Source organism: Chroicocephalus ridibundus, chromosome 8 (assembly GCF_963924245.1).
Source record: "Chroicocephalus ridibundus chromosome 8, bChrRid1.1, whole genome shotgun sequence".
Lineage (NCBI taxonomy): Eukaryota > Metazoa > Chordata > Aves > Charadriiformes > Laridae > Chroicocephalus > Chroicocephalus ridibundus.
Window position 1 is genome coordinate 32,324,221 of NC_086291.1, and position 18,811 is coordinate 32,343,031.

Sequence of the window (18,811 nt, forward strand, 5' to 3'; positions counted from 1 at the left end):
GCAATGCTTCACACACATCTCAAACATTACTCTGGAGTTTTCTAACTTCAGTCAGCCCTGATTATGAGTGGCTTCACTCTGAAACAGATTTATCCCTCTTTCTCCTGTGTATGGGAGGCACCAGTAGAGATTTTCCACTGCTGCCTCGGGCCACGGTTAGTTGAAAAGATTCCTGCCAAGCTGTATCCTGCCATGTCTTTGCTTCACAAGCTTTCCTATTTTGGAACAGTCTTTTTCAAGGTTTTATTTTCACACAGCAGAAAGTTGCCAAAGGATATATCTGATATTGTCATTTATCACCTCCTGTGGAAAGTGTCTTGGATACGTGTATTAGTATCCAATATCATAACTGAAAGTAAACACGCTGCATAGAAGATGCACTGATTTATTAACAGAATAAAAATGAAATGTAGTGACATGTTTTTCCGCTATTAAAGCCATAGAGACAATCAGCATCCCATTTATATACTTGATGGCGTCATTCAGTAACTCATTCATAAACTCTGACCGACGCGTTCAGGTTGGGTATTACAGAAACCATTTCCGCACCGAAAGCAGCCTTCCTCTGTTACAAAGTGGATAGCTACGAACGCTGTCCCTGCGGTTTGCAGCTGCATCGTTCTACGGGAGGTTTTCCTACGTCCTCTGTTTTAATTCCCGAGACTTTTTCCACCTGGAATAGCTTTTTAAAGCCTTTCAACGGCCACAGAGCAAAACAGCTGAACTTCTTGTGGGGTACAAACCCACTCTTCAGGCAAGAAAAATGCACTGAATATTATATGAAAATGGGCTGACTTCCAATATACAGTGGAGATTACTCATTACAAGATCCCTGGCTAATTATTGGAACTTTGAGGCAACTATGACAGAGAAAAAAAGTAATGGAACAGCTTTAATTGTAACACAGTCTCTTTTGTGTGTCTCTACTTCTACGTCATAAATTCTGCAATGTGTTATACTGTAATCCATCATTTTTGTTAAACCATAGCTGCTGTGATTTCATAGTGTTATCAATATATAGCTTTGTGTGATCTAGCATGATCTGAAAGAAACAGGCAAAGTGATAAATAGGAAATATTACAAATGACTTTGCAATTTGCCTCAATATGCGAATTTCCTTTAAATCAGGTACAGGAAAGAGTATCAGCTACAAAGATAATTAAAGTAAGCACTTGGGTTTCACAGGATTAAAAACCATTGAAAACTAATCCCTTATGGATACAAAGTAAGGCAAACATCCTATCACAGTTGTCAGGGGACAGAATGTGTTCAGAAGCAGAATAAGTTGCAATGTTTCCTCCTGCAGATACGTATCTCTTGCCCACTGCTTGGAACAGGTATCTGTGATATCAATGTGCTGAAAGCCTTTGGAAAAACCCTACTGTTTGCTTCCAAATATCCTGTTTCAGGAAGGTACAAAGCCCCATGAAGAGCTGGGCATTAGAACATGAACTTAAACTGGAATGATGAAGAGAGATAGTGAAGCCCAAATGAGAGTCTTGTGAAAAAAAGCACCTCTAAAATTTGAAAACAATATTAACGGAAAAGAGAAACGAAGTGCATATTACTGGCACGGCAGAAACCCAGATATAACATACAGCACACAAGCCCACAGAGAGCATATCATCCATAACCGGTTGGCTTATGTGAATATAGTAGTCATGTATCAGGACAAGCTGGGGAGTTTCCTGGAGTCACATTTACTGCTTGAGTCTGGCTGTCCACATTGGAAAGGGATTTGGTACCGGAGTTTTCAGATGGAACCAACTGTTCAGAAATAGCAGGAGAAACAACAGCACGGTTAGCATGCTCACTCTCCTGTGCCGTAACACTGGGAGTGGGGTTTTCCTTAGCTGTCCCAGCATGACTGTGTGACTGGCTGGCTTGTCTCCCTGCTTCTGCCTCCTGCTGCTGCAGCATCCGCTCCACCTCTATCTCAAGCTCCAGATTTTCCTCATCTGCCTCCACTTCCAGCTGCTGCATTAACTCCTCCAGCTTCCTGGCCTTGCGGAGTTCATTCTGCTGTATGATCGTGCACAGGTGCTCCGTGAGGTGCTCCTTAATCTCCGTCTTGTGCTGGAGGTCCAACTTGGCTGCCACGTACTCCGACTCAGCCTTATCATACCGTTTCCTGCAAAATCATCATCTCTAGTGGGTTAGTTCTCAAAGCACTTTACAATCTGACACATGGACAGGTACTTTAAGCATCCCTGAAACACAACGTGCTCTGCAATGCACTATGCCAGCTATTTCACGACATGCTGCTACATTAGTAAAAGGGGAGAGAAAATAAGTGTGAATTGATCAAATCTTCTCGTCTTGACAATTAGCCTCCACTTCTGCTGTATTCCAAGAGTTAATTTGCTCATCCGAAATCTACAGATTGAATCACAAACAAGCATTTTTACTGCCTGTTTTAAGAGATGCATCACTAGCAGCAGAAAGAAACCATCAGAAATTGTCGTGTTTTCACACTTCTAGTGAACACCTCTCCAGTGAACTGAAACACTGCAAAACAGTTTTGTGTTTTTTCTAATCCATCCAACAGATAAAGACGTTACAATGGGGCTATACACATTTACATTCGGATCTGGCCTAGAAGTGTACTCTTCCGGCCACCCATATATATGTTCAGAAAACCACGAGCAGCGCAGATTGACACAGCATATGACATCAATAGTGATCACAACTTTGGCGTGGCGACAGATGTAGAATTTTATTGTAAGCATCCCCCCGACACACACCTCCTGCCAATTTGCACTTCCTGCCATGACAAATATAGCGAAAAGGAAACGTTCAAATTATTTACTGAGGTTAACACATCTGGGATATCTAGCACTTTAGTGGTTGGTGTCCACATTAGTGATGCATCTTTCGCTACATTCAGTGAATCTGCATATTAATTCTGGTTTAATTAATAGAAAGATAGATGCAGTCTTGCTCACCAGGAAAGGGAACGTGCAAAGGCTTTTGCAGAATGCCTACGCAATGTACCTTGCAGAGCATTCATAAAGCTAATATTAGCAAGGTGGTTGAATAAAGAACCCAGCTGTTTTCTAAAACCAGATTCAAACATCTGGTTAAACAAAGCAATAGAAAGATAGGAGAGATCCTTTGCGTAGGGAAACAGAAGGAAATAAGACACAGAAGAGCCTTCCCAAATACGTTCTATCACATAATAATCACAAAACTTTGACCCAGCTGTAGAGGCTATGTCTGCAGTGGGTAGAAGATGCCCACCTACATTTCCCTCGCAAGAAAGTCAAGATTTCCCTGGATCAGGTATCTGAAATGGAAAAACTAATGCTACGCTGGGAACTTCTGCACAGTTAAACCTTTGGGCTGAATTCACACATATTCTTCACATCATATTTACAAAAATTCCATTCCACAACAATTATCAAATGCCCCTAACTCTCTATGTGCTCAAGACTATTTAATATTGCACTTTTTGACCCACTGAAATTATTTGTATTTTAGTCCTAAGATATAGAGCAGGAATGAAAAAAATCGCTTAAAAAGACACCTCTTAAAAGTAAATCAGCTTTGGCTCATAATACATAAAACCTACAACACCGAAAGTATCTAACTCGGATTTTCAAATCCCTCTCTCACAAGAAGAAAGACTTAGTAAATTCATGAAAGCCATTAACTATTTTGTAAAGTTCATCCTCTTTGTCCTACCGGCATCCCCTTTCGTTACCTTCATTAAAAACTGCTTTCCAACCATCAGAGTCCCTTGTCTTATATGCTCTTTTGCCATTAAGCATTTCAAACACACACACATTATTACAAAATTTTGGTAAGGAAATTTCCAGGAGCATTTAATGGTTTTAGAAAACAGACTCAAACCTAAAATACACTGAAATGTTTTTCCTCTTGAGGATATGAAATTCTGTATTCATATGTACTCAGCTACTGAAACTACAGTTAATCTTAGATATTTCAAATGATAATTACACAAAAGAAATCCTTATTTTTTAGCTACCGCTGCTGTTTTTTTAAAGACTAATTACCACGTTTATTGGCCTGTGGTCAACGTATAGCAGAAGTCATAAGGAGAAATACACGTTTAACACATTGAATCGTGAACCAAAAACCGCAACTGAACATTTCCATTTTATTAAACGGCTACATAAACATGCTGATGTTTATCTACTGATGTTGTGGTTTACCCACAACTAATAGTGTGTTCCGATTAATTTCTTGCATTTAAGGAACTCATCAGAACCAGAGTGATTAAAGGCACATTGTGAAGGGTGAAAGCTTGCTTTTTCCTTCAATTTTTGGTCCCAGTTCCAAAAGCACTTCAGCAGTATTATATGTTTTAAGCTTAATTGGTCCCATTGATTCCAACAGGACCAGAGCTGTCATCAACAAGCAAGTTTCCCTGAAAAGGACTTTCATTTTAGGACTTTTAAAAAAAACCCTCTTTCCCCCTGAGAAGAAATAAACAACCTTGAAACAATAAAGCAGGGCTTATGGACAACTGCACAGTTAAAGCAGTAAAGTATGCCTCCTGACAGCACGAAGCTGGAAAGCACAGTCTGCAGTCAGAAAACCTGCTTCAGTTTCCAGATTCCAAGGGAAAAATTAGGAAATAGAAAGCACACTTTTACCTCAAGATTTGAAAGGCCCCCAGACTGCGACTGCTTTAAGTACACACTATTACAATGACATAACTCCGTTACTACTTCGGTGACAGGAAACTGTTTTCTCCCTCCGCTCAGGCACGGCTATTCTATTCCCTCCTCCCTGTCCGTCACTTACCGGGCATAGGAGTAGTCCAAGCTGGCCTGATCAATGCGGTTCCGCAGGATGCCAATGTCAGCAGATACCATGTCATCCAGAGCTTGTAACTCCTTCTGAATCCTTTTTAGTTTCACTGTTTCAGCTTGAGTTCTTTTGGATCTGCAAAAGGAAGATGCTTTTTTTTTTTTTTTTCCTTTTCAAGCCTCTCTTCTTGACATAATGGGCTCCACTTCATTTGCAGAGCAACTAACTTCTTTAAGAGCTATTCAGATGGTTTCTCCTTTATGGTTTAAGACTTTTGATCTTTTTTAATATCCACAGGGATCTAAAATGCCTGCTATTAAAGGACTACGGCAAAATTACGTAATGACTATAATCAAAGTGCCTAAAATGGATTGTGTTTCTTCACTGTGGAAACACACAAGAAGCTGCTGTATCTAAGTAGTTCTCAGTGTAAGGAAACAGGAAATGGCTTGGGGGGGAGCGAGAGGGGGAAGGGTATTTAGCCCTGCAAATATCCCCTTTCAAAGAAGCCCAGTTAGTAGGGGCCAAAAAGTCACCTAACCTAAGCTTGATTTCCATTTTGTAAAATTATTCCCAAAAGGCCTAGCCAAATCCCAGAGAAGTCAATGGAAAGTTTTACATCAAACACAAAGGATTTCAATCAGGCCTTATGTAACCTTTTTCAACTCAGCCTATTCATTCCTAAATTCTGAAAACTAAATGTTGCTAAGGGCAGCAAGTTTTGATGGATTTCACTCCCAAGCAAGCTAAAGTAACTTTCAACAAGGTTTCACACCAGGTCGCTTTGCTGTCATTCATCACCACCAGCAAAACCATGCTTTTCAGTCACTACTTTACACCCAAAAGCAGGTACTTGAAAGCAAGACTAGATGTGTAGGCAGTGACACCATCTCTCATTAGACCAGCTGATGCAGGCGGAGAGAAACACCCTGTAGTATTGCTTAAAGCCTGAAGAAGGCCTTTAGATGTCAGACATAACTCCCTAGCTATCACCTTCCAAGTCCTCCTCTCTCTCCTCATGCACTGCTTCCAGTAAGAAGAGCCCAGTCTGGTGGTCACACCCATGTTTGCTGTCCCACTGTGACTCAGGCCAAATGTACTTGTTTTTTATCTCTGCCTGGCAAAAGAAAACAAAACCTTCAGAACCTCAAAGAGAATCTTCTGCACAGTACTTGCTACGGTCACCTGTGCTACCCAAGAGCTTTGATGGGCAGAACACATGTCTGGGAGACCACTGTGAGCCTGAAAGCTTCACATGTCTTTCCTTGATCCGGTGTTATCAGCTGCTCCAATATCCTTCCCTACAAACATTACTATCTCAGTGGACAACGCTGTACAATGCCTTGAAGTCTGGTCACCTGAAGGGCAAGAGCTAACTGTGAGAACATGTGAATTTTTATAACTTCTAATCATCCAGTGGTAAAATGGTACCTTCTTAAGTTAAAAAGTTGGTCGTCATCTCTTTTCAACACTTTTCACATACTAATAAGAAAGGCAAAAGCCCAAACAGAAATAGCTATAGTTTCCCTTCACAGGTTAGGAATCAAATAAACTGTCCTAATATCCAGTAAAAGCAAATCAGGAACAGAACAGGCATGAGCATCCGAGCACCCCAACTTCCAAACATGCCCCTACTAACAGGCATGAGGACTTCAGCTAATTCTCAACTTGTGCAATAACTTTCCCATCTGTGCACAGAGCTGCAGCTTTGGAAGTGTGAAAAGCTTAGTCACAACTTCTTAGCCAGCACTTGTCATCAAGGGAAATGTCGATCACAGCTGCTCACTTGTGGAGCAGAACATACAGAGCACAGAGGAGGAAAAAGCGAGGCTTAAATATGCAACTGGTTGCAGATGAAAATGAATCCCTTCCTCAGCCTCTGCCCATGCTGCAGCCCCTTACCTCTCAGCAATAGCTTTGGCCAGAAGTGCCTTCTTGCGCTTATTCTTCTCCTCTATCAGCCGCTGCTCCTGCTGGAGGATTTCCCATCGGGATTTTTCCTGCCTGCTCATTGACAAGAAGATCAAAATTAACAGAAAGTTCATTTCTCTCCCTGTTCCCCAAATGACACAAATATTCACCATCATATTTCCTGGACTAAACTCTAAAAATGTCAAAGGAACAATAAACAGGTTTCAGTTCTGAGGAAAGAAGAATCATCTGCAAGAAGTCATTCAGACCAATAAAACACTTCCAGATGAAATCTGCTGATCAGAACAAGAATCTTCACAAGCAAGTAAGCTGCTGGTTAATTCAGCTTTGCTGGAATAAAGAGCATACAACACTTTTTCAGAAATGGATGGAATTTTTCATTTAAAGGATGTGCTTCCCCACTAGGTAGAAGCAGTTTCAAGTTTCTTACTGGCTGCTACAAGTCACCATCTGTTCAGTCTGCCAACACAGCCTCTTTTTTGGAAATGTTTTTTCCATAGAACAGATCCTTTCACGGGTCTGCTTTATAATACAGCCCCCAAATAATTAAACTGATACAAATGAAAGACCTGTAGAAGTTACAGTGAAAATGAGCAACAAGGAAGAACAAGAATTCACTTTTGCCACCATGGAGTTATATGGGCTCCCCTTCCTAGGCTACACCTACTAAGAGATACAACCAGCTCTGGAGGATGGAAGGCAAGGTCTCAGCTGAGAGGGGACAACACAACTGGGCAGGATTAAGGAGAACCAAAAACTGCTTTGCAGCTTTTCCACCCTGTTGTGTTCTTCATGCCCTGTCTCAAGAAGTATCAGCTTAAAAAATAGCTTAGGTTAAAAATACCCAGGTATGTTAATCTTAACAATCATTTCTGGACAAGAATATCTCTTCAGACTTCTCCTCATCACTCTATTCCTAAAACCTCATATAGAGAAATATTTTTAATAAGATTTAAATTCAAGTGCACAGGCTGAGATGAGTTTGGCAGATTCAGGGGGTGGTTGTTGCAGTTAAACGTCATTTGCTCCCCACCGAGTGAAAAACTTCCCTGTAAAGCTTTAGCCATCTTCTCCCCAGTCAAATAGCGGGTGTATTTTTCACCACCAGGAAGGAGCTGAACAGCCAGTAATACCGGTGAGCTGCACCCACAGGAGGAATTTGGCACTGCTCTTCAAAGTGCTGCTATTGTGGTGTAAGGGACAGCTATCAGTGGGTAGGTGATCCCAGCCAGGAGCTGGGCAGGTGAATGGCAGGCAGCACTGCCAGCAGCTGCAGCTTCTCAAGGCGCATCTCTGCAAAACAGAACCTCCTGAATCCTTTGGAGTTTTGAATTTGAGGGAAGCCACACGCTGCTTCTCCACACAAGTGATGCTGACCGCCACAGTTCTGCCTCTCCAGCGGAAAGCACCTTCAGCCCCCTCTGAGATCCTACAGACAGATCTAAGCAGAGATAGGGTCTGGCACACCACAGTTGGAAAGCTGCTGATCCCTGTTTTGGGTGAATACATGATGCATGGCAGTTTGGTGGCCAGGTACTGTTTGTTGATTATATTGGGCAGAAAAGTTTGGACCTGCATAGGAACGCAAGGCTGGAGCAGCATTGTTAAAGTGTTTTAAAAATGAACTATACACCCTAGAAAAAGAATTAATCCTTTTGCCCCTCACGCTTTGCTTTGCCTGCTGAGGAAAAAAAGAAAATTAGCACTTGGATACAGACAGCAAAACAAAAATGACAAGGTAAAAAGAAGTTACTTCTCATATTGGAAATGCCTGCCCTCTCTAGCATTTAGACAGCAGCTTCCTTCTATACGCTACTGTCTGAATTCTGTATAATGAACTAAGTAATTGCCACATTCAATCAGAGTCCCAGAGAAACACGTTCAATATTTTTTCCTTTCTCTCTCTCACATGTGTCAGTTTGATGCTTCTGAGGGAGACAGGCACCCCACTGTGGGTTGATGTACAGGGTGAAAGCCTTGAGATTGGTCTCATCTTGAATCATAAAGCTGGAGAACTGCTTAAATCTGAGCTTCCGACACTTTTGGCATTAACAAATCTGCAACAATATTGTAAAGGGGAACACAAATCACAGCATATCTACTCCCCAAAGGGCTTTTTTTTTGTTGTGGTTGCTGGCTTGTCTACACAGCATGGTGGTGAGACTGAGTCTTCATAAACCATTAATACAGTCCTACACCTTGGGCACTTTACGATATCTCACTGCCACAGGAAATTATCTGAAGACAGCACGGTGCGTATCTGCATGGATTACACTACCGAATTTGATCCTGGATCAGGTTTAACCCAACTGGAGATGAAAAACAAAGGTTCAATGCAGAGGAAGCAAATGTGATCTCTCAAGCCTTCCAATTAGATACAGAAAAGCTCCCTATACTTCACAATAAAAGAATGAATCAATACAGAGTAATAAAACCCATCCCCTGATTTTACCGACTTACTAACAATTCCACTTTCTTTTTCTCCACTTTGGAGTTTGGCCTTGCAGGGTAGGTCTGGGCACTGTCGCTGCCATTACAGGGATCTACCGGTGTCACTTCCTTCTGCTGGTCTCGGTTGTCACTTTGACCTTGATCTCCTGCTGAAGGAGGATGAGGTGGTGGCACAGGCTGCTGAGGATGACTGGGCTTGTGTTTTGGTACAGAAAGCAACTGCTCAGGAGGAACAGAGGCGGCTCCACCCTGCAGTCCCAGCTTCTGACATTGCTCCTGGAGGGCTTTTTCTCTTTGCGTTTGCTTCCGACTCTTATTCACAGTGTGGTGGCGATGCTGCTGCTCTGAGGGTCCATACAAATCTATCAATGGATAAGAGGGAGAAATAGGATTAAAACCAAATCTTAAGATCAAAGACAGACTCTGTGAATTAGCTTTTCTGGGCAAGAAAACAAATTAGTGCAAAACTGATCTAAGGAAGACATGCCAGGGTGTCAAGGGAAGGCAATGTGGAGGAAAACCCAGGAACCTGTAAATGTTTTGTTAGCCTAAGAATTAAGAGTTTTAAAGGATCTAAGCATCTGAAACAAGAGGGAGGAATAAGGGGCTTGGACTGAGGGACTAAAGGAAGAACCTTAGGGAGGACTGGAGGCAACCCTTGGGGGAATCACAGAGAGATGGATGTAGGGCTAAAAAAGGGTACAAGGCAGGCTGGTAGGCAAACTGTGTATTTATAAAGTGAAGAATGGGGAAGAACGAGGTGACCGCTGGGCAAAGAGGAGGCTTGGAACATGAGTGGCGTAGTGGACAAATAGATATGGTGCAGGACAAGGGGCTGGAAAGGTTGGAAATGTGACAGAGACGTTGCAGGTGGAGAGAGAGGCTGGATGGGAGACTGAGAGGAGCGGTGAGAGACGGAGCCTGGATGGGAGGGACCATCTGGCTGGGGGAAATGAGGGGCTGCCTGGAGAAGCTGAGGTGTTTGATGTGGGGATGGACTGGACGAGCTGCAGAGATGGATAGAGGTGTGGGTGTAGAGGGCTGAGAGGGCTGAACAAGGGGGCCGAGGCTGACCGATGGGGGGATGAATGTGAGGGCTGAGGGGTTAAGAAGCCATGGGGGTGGAAAGGCTGAGGAGGCCGCATAGAGAGGCCGGGGAGGACGGGCATGCCGAAGCGATGGAAGGCGGTGTCAGCAGGGAGGCTGAGGGGACAGAGGGAGGGAGGTGCAGCTGCGGGGGGTGACGGGGCGCCGAGGGCCGGAGGCTCCTCCGCGCCGCGTCCGGCCCCGCTGCTCCCCGCTAACGGGCGCGGGCGCTGCGGCCGGTCCGGTCCCGAGCCCCGGTCCCAGCCAGAGCCCGGTGGCGGTCCGTACCTGGGCGCTGGCCCCGCAGGCGCCGCAGCTCCTCCTGCGAGAAGCCGGCCCAGGCCTCGGCCATGGCGCTTCCTCCTTCCGCTGACGGGGCGCCCCGGCAGGCAGGGCCCGCGGCTGCCCCGCCGCCGCCGCCGCCCGCCCGCCGCAGGCGAACGCCGCGGACAGCCCCGACCGGCGGCGCCGGGGCTGGGGGGGGGCCTCGCGTCTCCACGGCAACGCGGCGGGGGCGGGGAAGATGGCGCCCTGAGGAGACGGGGAGGGGTAGGCCCGGGCTGCGGGGCCCGGGCAGGAGAGAGCGGGGCCGGCCCTTGCCGGGGGTCGCTGGGCTACGGAGGTGACAGGGCGCGGAGGCCGGTCGCCGGCGGGGCAGACCTGGGGCTCCTCAGCGGGCGGGCAGGCCCAGCGCCCCGTCGGTGGATCCGCCGGGCAGTCACGCCCGCGGTGCTGTTGGAGCAGCACACGGCCTCCGGGGAAAGCTGGCCGTGGAGCGGGGCTGCCGTGGGCTTGGCTGTGGGTGGGAGCCTGCGTGGGGCGCATCTCGGTGGCTCCTGAGAGTGTAATGCCATAAAGAGCTCGGGGAGTCCCAGCTAATCAGGCATAAATGAAGAGGAGGAGCCGCTCCCAAATAAAGCAGGCTTCAAGAAGCATCACCACGGTCCCCATGTCATTTATAATTTGTAATAAGAGCAGGTGAGATGCCTGCTGCCGTGCACCTAGAGCTGCGTTTGCAGGGTATGCGGAGCACATCTTTGGGACCTGTATAGTAAGAGAGTGATGGGGCAAGCACATCTGCACAGCTAGGTGCCGATGTGCTTTATTAAGTTATAGTGACACCACTGAGGAAATCAGCAAGGAAAAGTATTATTTTGCCCATATTGATGTTTCTGAAGGTCTGCTTTGGCCCTTGTGCACAAGGATTCACACACATATTTGCATTCTTAGGTATAAACTGAAAAGGTCCTGCAACACACAGTGATATTCTCTCACTAGCCACGAAAACAAGCTTTTTTTTCCATCCAGCACAAACTCTTGTGGCCGCTTTAAGCCTATCATCAGAGGTGTTGCAGACGAGCTTACCTCCCAGCAGGAGAAAGCCTTCTGGAACACACGGGCACGAGCCCCAGGCTTAGCTGAAGCAGTCCAGGATACTGGAGGCTTAAATAATACATCATCAGCAATAAAACGGGGACGTTTTCAGTGCCTAACCACATCCCTCCCCGTTTCCAATCTGTAAGAGATTAGTCAAGCTCTGAAGTATTACTATCTCCCAGAGCAAACTCATAACTGGATGACCACGTATGACTTTGCAATTTATCGCAGCAGCACTTTTAACAGCTCCTGCGTGACTAACGCATGCCATAAATACCAGCCCTGGTCAGAGGAGAAGCGGTCCTGAGCTGCCACTCGCTGGCAGGCATTAAGTGTTTCTGATCGGATTTGGCTGAGTGCCTTTGGGGAACAGAAGTGCCACCATATTTCAGCCATGGCTTAGCCGTAGGCCTTGATACCGAGCGGAGGCGTCGCAGGCGTGCAGTGGAGGACAAGCGGAGCATTGCTATCTCGACTCTGTTGGCGCTCACCGGGATGTCCTTCCTGGGTGAGCCTGGGGCTGAGGGATGCCAAGTGGCCTTTCAGATGGGATTACGGTTTCCTCTGGGAAACCTGACCAAGCACAGGAGAGATCTGAACGTGAACCACAATCCAACCTTGACTCAAATGCTCTCAAACTCGAGGGACTCCAGACGGCAGAACCTGGTGTCAGCTTGAATTTTACAATGAATCAGCATCGTCCAGCCCCACAACAAGGTGGGTAATTCCCTTTTAGAGGCCTGTATAGGAATAAGGAATCTATATCTGCCCTGGTATCTAAATCACCGTAATGGGCTGTATCGTGCTCACAGATACCAACCCAATGTGCTTCATGCAGTACAAATGCCAGATCTCATTCTTGAACCTTAGTTCTTTCTTCTTTTCCACGTTTTAATGCTACAAACAAAAATGAAGCACCATATTCACTTTATTGCCCCAGATATCCCAGGCATAAAACTCCCACGTGTTTTATAGAAAAAGTATAAAGACTTTTGAGTTGTTAACTATAACGCTATAGGCAAAGCGGCAATCCGTTTTAACAGTTTCCACCAGCCAAAGGTTTAATTACCAGCCGTTGGGCCAGCTTTCTCAGGAACAATTATAACGCAGTGAAGTCACTTCGCAGGGCATTTACCAACAGCAGATTTAGAAAACGGAGGCTGGCCGTGTTCTCCGGCCGATTGAAGTCCTGTGAGTGTAACATGGCACTGAACATTTCCTACCTAGGAATAAAATATTTTCCAAACGTTGCTATAACACAGGCTGGACAAGGCCAAATGAAGAGAAAACAGAAACATTCTTTTCCATCCCCTGGAACAATGCAAACCTTCCTTTTACATCTGGAGCCGGATTAGATTCCCGTATCTTTTTGTGCTTCAAGAGCTGCTATCTCGCTAGCAGAGATGGAGACCTCCGTGACTGCTGCATCCATTTTCCATTGGTCTAATTGGCTTGGAATCTGCTGGCTCTAGAAGCAGCAAGCGCCAACAGATCACAAAAACATCCTTTCTTGTGCGCTTCCCAAATCAGCGTGGAAATGTCATCAATGGCTGGCAAATTGGACTCTCCGGGTCAGACCTCAGGGTCAGACCTCAGATGACATTTCAACCCAGGACAGATACAATTTGTACCAGGACATAACTTCAATTTGCATCAGTTTCGTTCACACTGAAAACTTTGGGGGGTTTTAAGAGCCAAATAAATTCTTCCAGCAAGGGGCTCCCTGACTTAGAAGTATATTTTTAACCTGATTCTGCTCACCACTCTCCGCACTGTCGCAGTAACAAAAAAAGCAGCATTTTCCCAGTAAAAGACCGAGCCCTAATGTGAGACAGGGCAGATGTGTACAGGGAAGGAAAGTTTCCTTTCTGCTTGTGTTTCAGGCCTGGTTGTGAGATCCTGAGGACTTTGACATACAATTCAAGAGGCCGGGGGAAAAAACATCCTGAAAGAAACAGGCAAAATTTCCTAAACATGCTTATTTCTAATGAAAAATCTATCCTATTTCTAATGAAAAAACTGTTCACGTGTCAGTGCTATCCCATCTTTCACCAGAGCGTAATGCAGACTGGCTTCGGAAGAATTACCGTGTCCGGCCAAGCCATGGTACTGTGTGAGCAAGGAGCAAGTCCTGTCTTTTGAGAATAACTCATTATTAAATTTGTCCTTTAAAGAATGCTTTTGACATCCATGCTATGGAAGTTTCTTTTGCTGATTCTCTGCTGAAGTGTCCAGGCAGCTTCCAGGCCTGAGGTGAGTAATTTAATTTCTTAGCGTGGCACTGAAAGCAAGAGGGCACTTTAAGTGTTGAGGCTGCAAACACCCATGTACAGAGCAGTAACCTCTCTGCAGCTTTTGAAGGCTGTGGATTCGAGTCTGCCTCAAGCCTTGTATCGATACTGGTCTGTGTGCAGTGGTGTTTTTTACTCGTTAAATACCCTGAAGGCTGAGAACTCTCCATTAGCGAACACCAGACTTGGGAACCAAGGTGGAAATTAGCCTGGCTGAGCCTGGCCCCCAGGCCCAGAACCAAAACAGCACGTGAGCTTGTCTTTAACCTCAGCTGTGTGCTAACGCCCTGTTCTTTAACTGGGCCTTACTGGGTGGATCCAGGGAAGTGCCAGGATGCCTGGCACCAGCCTGCGCCTAACCAGATGCTCGAGGCTGTAGCCGCATCAGGAGCCCGGAGCTCAGCCCACGATAAACTGGGGCTCTGAGTGCAATTAGATATTATACCGGTGTTGCAACACCTCGGCTCTGGAAGAGGTGAACAGTGAGTGCCGTGTGTTTTACTCTGCCTCCTGGCTGCTTTATTCTGGATATAAAAGCATAGCCAGCGATTCAAGCCCCTGTAACACTGTGCGAACACAGACACAGCGTTGGCCCGCAGTTATCCTCGATACTGCAATAGGCTGGCTTGAGGATTTATGCAAAAATGCAGGTATATCTAATGGAAATAATGTTTCCACTGTAAAATGAATTATTCTCATTCTGCAGCGAGGTGAGAAAACTGAATTAAAAAATACAGCGTTACTCTGTCTCTCCAGTTTCTGTTCCCTTTTAACTGCCCGATAAGTAGGATTAAGTCAGCACTGTCATTTCTGGGACCAAGGCGGTCTTTTGGTTTGTAAGAACTTCTTAAGAAGGAAACAAAAATCCACTTATCTAAAGAGCTACCGAGTGAAAAAAACCAACATTGGAAACCTGCTTTTTAAACCATATAAACCAATGGTTTTCAACATCTTTTGTTTTATGGATCTCTACATTTTCTATTAAAGAGGCAGCCTCTTACGCAGCAAGTTCAAGGCTGTGACCTTGCTTCTTCTGAGTTACCTTTCACAGAGACCTTAGGAGTAACCTCTTGACCTCTGGCCTAAGGTCGGGGTTTGAAACCACAGCTATTTCACTTTCAAAGCTCCAAATTTTGCTTCTCACGTCCCAGTGCAGAGGGGGCACGTCCCAGCAGGGCTCCCGGCAGATCTTTCTCCTCTCCTTACAGGATGCTGCAGGGCTGTCTGCGGCACCAGCGGGGCTGGACCAAAGGAAAAAGTCCCAATACAGCTGGGGACATGGCTTACGAAGACACAGTGCGGGGCTACAGAAATCCGTATGACTTTTGCCGTGCACCCCAGCAGGCTGCAAATTCCCCAACCAGGGCTGCAGACACCGCGTTTTCCTTCCCCAGGGTGCCTGGGGCTGTCAGCAGCCAAACCTGGGGGGAGAGATGGTCCCGTGGGCACAGGGGCTCCACGGCAGGGCTGAGCCTACTCTTCTGCGTCTCCCGAGCGGGGCTGGTGATGAATGGAGCTGGGTGGGGAGAACAGTGTGTTTTTGCAGGACACTTCTCATTACAGCAATGTGTTTGCTTTGAAGCTGAGCCTCAAAACACCTCTGCTTTTAAGGTGTGTCATCCCACCCCATGTTTGCTTGTTTAAACTTTCGAGCTTTTTCCTTAAGTTCAGCTTCCAGAAAATAAAATCTGAACCGAAAGGAAGCTCAGCATGCAATATAAATGTTTTCTTTAAAAAAAAAAAAATTAAAATTCTTACATTTTTTTGGTCTTTCTTTCTTTCCTCACCGAGTCTATTTAAGCTACATTTTCCATACAGACAAAAATATTCCTCAGTATTTCCTCATCTTAAAATATTTGCATGGAAAAAAAACTGAACAGGATTAAAAGCTGGCTAAATAAAAGCACCTTAAGATAAATGCTAGTAAAATAAAATAAAATAAACCCTGACCAGAAACATCCTGAAGATTATAAATTCACCATTTTAGATGGCAAAACCAGAGCTGAGCAGTAAAACAAGTGGAAATGAGCAATCATTAACATATATTTTCATATAGCTTAATTATTTTTGCAGCAAAGGACTTTAAAAAGATACTTTCTAAATAATTTTAAATATCTTCAAAAGAGTACTTCTTAAAACCCAAATTAAATATTTCATGACAATTCTATAATACTTTTAATTGGATTGCTTAATGTAAAAGTCGCAATTCAAACATTTATACAGGAAAAATTAGAAAGCAACTGCTTTAATTCTAACCATTTGTGCAAAAATTATAATCTAAGTGTCAAAACAGTTGATAAAACTAGAGATTTAAAGAGAAATTTGCTAAATGTTTGTTATCTTTGGCATAACATGAGTGATTAGAACCACTGCGCTAAACAAATTGAATTTCCATCAAACCAACCTATCGTTGTTACATGCTCAAGTGAATGAACTGCAGTTGTTTAGTCTGGATGAGAGAGAAGTGCAGGGGAGAAGACATGATGATAGTCTTTAAATATATAAAAGGCAGCTGTTAGGAGACGGGGGTAATGTGTTTTCAGTGTCCGTGGTGCACAGGTAAAGGAGAAAGCGAGACCCAGGGTAGAGATGAGGAGTGGCTTCTCAGAAAAAACAAAACAGAACAAAACAACCAACAAAGGGACAGCAAAACATGGAGAGAATTGACTTAAGACCACCACAGAGTCTCCATCCCCAGGTATTTTTAACAATAAACACCTGTTGGGCAAGGCAGAGAAAAAGTCAGTGCAGCCCTGGGACAAGAGGATGTGATTTTGGGTGCGTGGATCCCCACGCAGGTTCTAGAGGAGATGGGGACCCCCAGACACCCCATGGGTGCACCATTTTTGACCTTGCTTTGCTGAATCATTTTTGCTGGCCCATTGGAGATAACCCGCACCCCATCAGGGTGTGCTGGCTGCCAGCTGAGAACTGGCCAGCTCCTCATACCTCTCCCAGCCTTGCTCCTATGACTGTGATGCTTCCCCAACCATTCCCACCTCTTCCCAACTGCTGTCACGGCCCCATCACCCTTCTCACGGGCACACGCATCTGCACCACAGGCTGTAGCACTTTTGGTGCCAGCCAGCTGTGTAGCTCCTGCCACCCCTGCAGAAGTCTGTATGGGAAATCATCATTTTTTCATGGCAAGACAGAAGGACAGATGGTTGCCAAACCCAAGAGCCAGCAGTGCTCGTTAATATATATTTGCAGTAGACTATTATATGATGTGAAAATCACTTTATTACCATGAAATGCCAAATATCGCCCATGCGGCAGCCGAGTCACATGGCTGCAGAGTGCTCAGCTCTCACCGAGGCTTCAGTAGGTAACTTCCTTTCATGGCTTTGGAAAGTCACCTCCATCAGTTGGTGGCTGCCTTTCACAATGTTTGTGTAGAAGATGTTTTTCAGCAGTTAATTTGGGAGGAGAGTGTTTTCTCAAGTTTTAGAATACCGTCATGACTGCACGCCCAACTGACACCCACCAGGCTTACCACAGCCACGTACTAATGAAGATTTCCAAGTGGCGGTGTCACTCGCAGGGTTTGAACTGTAGCTATAAAGACTGTAAATAAGCAGGCTGGTGGCCAAAGAGGCTTAGCAGCTCTTTGATGAGGTATCCGAGATAGTTGGAGAGCGATCTGTACCACACCCTGGCTACAAACACTGATACCACACGGATCTCAGCCTGCAAGAAATGGAGAGTTTCATAAAGCAAGCTCTGATTAAAACAGGGGCAATCAAAATTAGACCTTTTACTGCTGCAGCAGTAAGGTGAAAAGAAGGATGACTGGTTTCTTCTAGTGGTGGAAAATTCTGGTTTTGGAGCTGAGCTGAAGAGGAAGGACTTTTAATAGAATAAGAAAAACTTGTTTCCTTTTGGGTCAACCAAAAGCGTTTTGCTTGACCAATAACAAAATGTTCTGGTTTGCGTGGAGACTATTTAATGTTTTTAAAAAATAGTCAAGCTGAAAACCATAACTCTTTTCCTTTTAAATTTCGGTCTGTTTGAAAATGGAAAAGGAAAAAAAAAAAATAAAAAAAAAAAAAAAAGGCTTCAAACTAAATGATCTTCAATAAAGCAAACTGCTTCAGCCTGAAAATGCTGCAGTGAAACATTTTAATATTTAAGGAAGGAGAGAAGGACTTCTATTGTTTTGTCTTGTCATTGACTGACTTTAGCCCAGATTTGTGAGTTATTTTGGTTGCCTTAATTTTCACAGGGGACTACTTTTTCTTTTTTTTTTTTTTTTTTTTTTCAAAACTAATTTAATACTCTCTTCCAGTTCAGTTTGAGGTACAAATGCTCAGGTTCAGCAAAGGTTCATATGAATGTGACCGAGCAGACAATTTACACAAATATCAGGCAACCACCTGGTTGTTGGGTTTTGTTGTTGTTGGTTTTTTTTTTTTTCCCCTTTTTTTTTTTTCTTCTTCAAAATTGTACCTGAATTTCAGAGAAGCTGTGGGGTCCTCAGGACCAGCCACCCCTGAAACATGCACAAAGCAAAACTATCAAAGCCAGCGTGCTCTGCTGTGTAACCTGCGCACCGCAAAAATTCAGATGCCATCTTCGGCCCTGCAAAATATTAAGACAGGCATTTAAGATTTACCCGAGTGATTAAGCATGAGCAGCTTGTAATTGTTTCCAGACTCCTCTCTTAGCAGGAAAAAAAAGCTTGGCAGTCCCTGTCCACGTGCTCAGTGTAGCAATGCACTCGCAGACAGAGAAACTGAAGATGAGCTGAAGCGGACAAACAGATATCTTGAGTTTTGCAGCTGAGAACAAGCCAGCACTGCCTTTTAATCCAACACGGATTAATCCAGGTCGGAAAAGCAGGATTATTTAGCCAGCATATATCAGGGTATGTCTGCATCCTCCCTGGAGCAACACCT

The 18,811-nt window shown here is 44.8% G+C and overlaps 1 protein-coding gene across 4 annotated transcripts; it reads right to left on the minus strand.

The window, feature by feature from the left end:
- Positions 1-229: 229 nt before the first annotated feature.
- Positions 230-10,691, minus strand: GORAB (golgin, RAB6 interacting). Of its 4 annotated transcripts, none has more exons than XM_063344813.1 (5): positions 10,534-10,691; positions 9,173-9,521; positions 6,679-6,780; positions 4,771-4,911; positions 230-2,131 (listed from the first exon to the last, which is right to left on the minus strand). In XM_063344813.1, the coding sequence occupies exons 1-5, from the start codon at positions 10,595-10,597 to the stop codon at positions 1,660-1,662; spliced, it is 1,128 nt and encodes a 375-aa protein (XP_063200883.1). In that variant the 5' UTR covers positions 10,598-10,691; the 3' UTR covers positions 230-1,659. The 4 variants fall into 4 exon arrangements, with proteins under 4 accessions (XP_063200883.1, XP_063200882.1, XP_063200885.1 ...); XM_063344812.1 differs by having other exon boundaries at positions 9,161-9,521; XM_063344815.1 differs by lacking the exon at positions 10,534-10,691 and having other exon boundaries at positions 9,169-9,303.
- Positions 10,692-18,811: the final 8,120 nt, after the last annotated feature.

Bases quoted from the DNA above. Each gene is read 5' to 3' on its own strand.
- GORAB (XM_063344812.1), bottom strand. From the start codon at position 10,597: ATGGCCGAGGCCTGGGCCGGCTTCTCGCAGGAGGAGCTGCGGCGCCTG. The intron at 9,522-10,533 runs GTACGGACCGCC...ATCCATTGATAG, and splicing joins CCTGCGGGGCCAGCGCCCAG to ATTTGTATGGACCCTCAGAG. The intron at 2,132-4,770 runs GTAAGTGACGGA...ATGATTTTGCAG, and splicing joins TTGGACTACTCCTATGCCCG to GAAACGGTATGATAAGGCTG.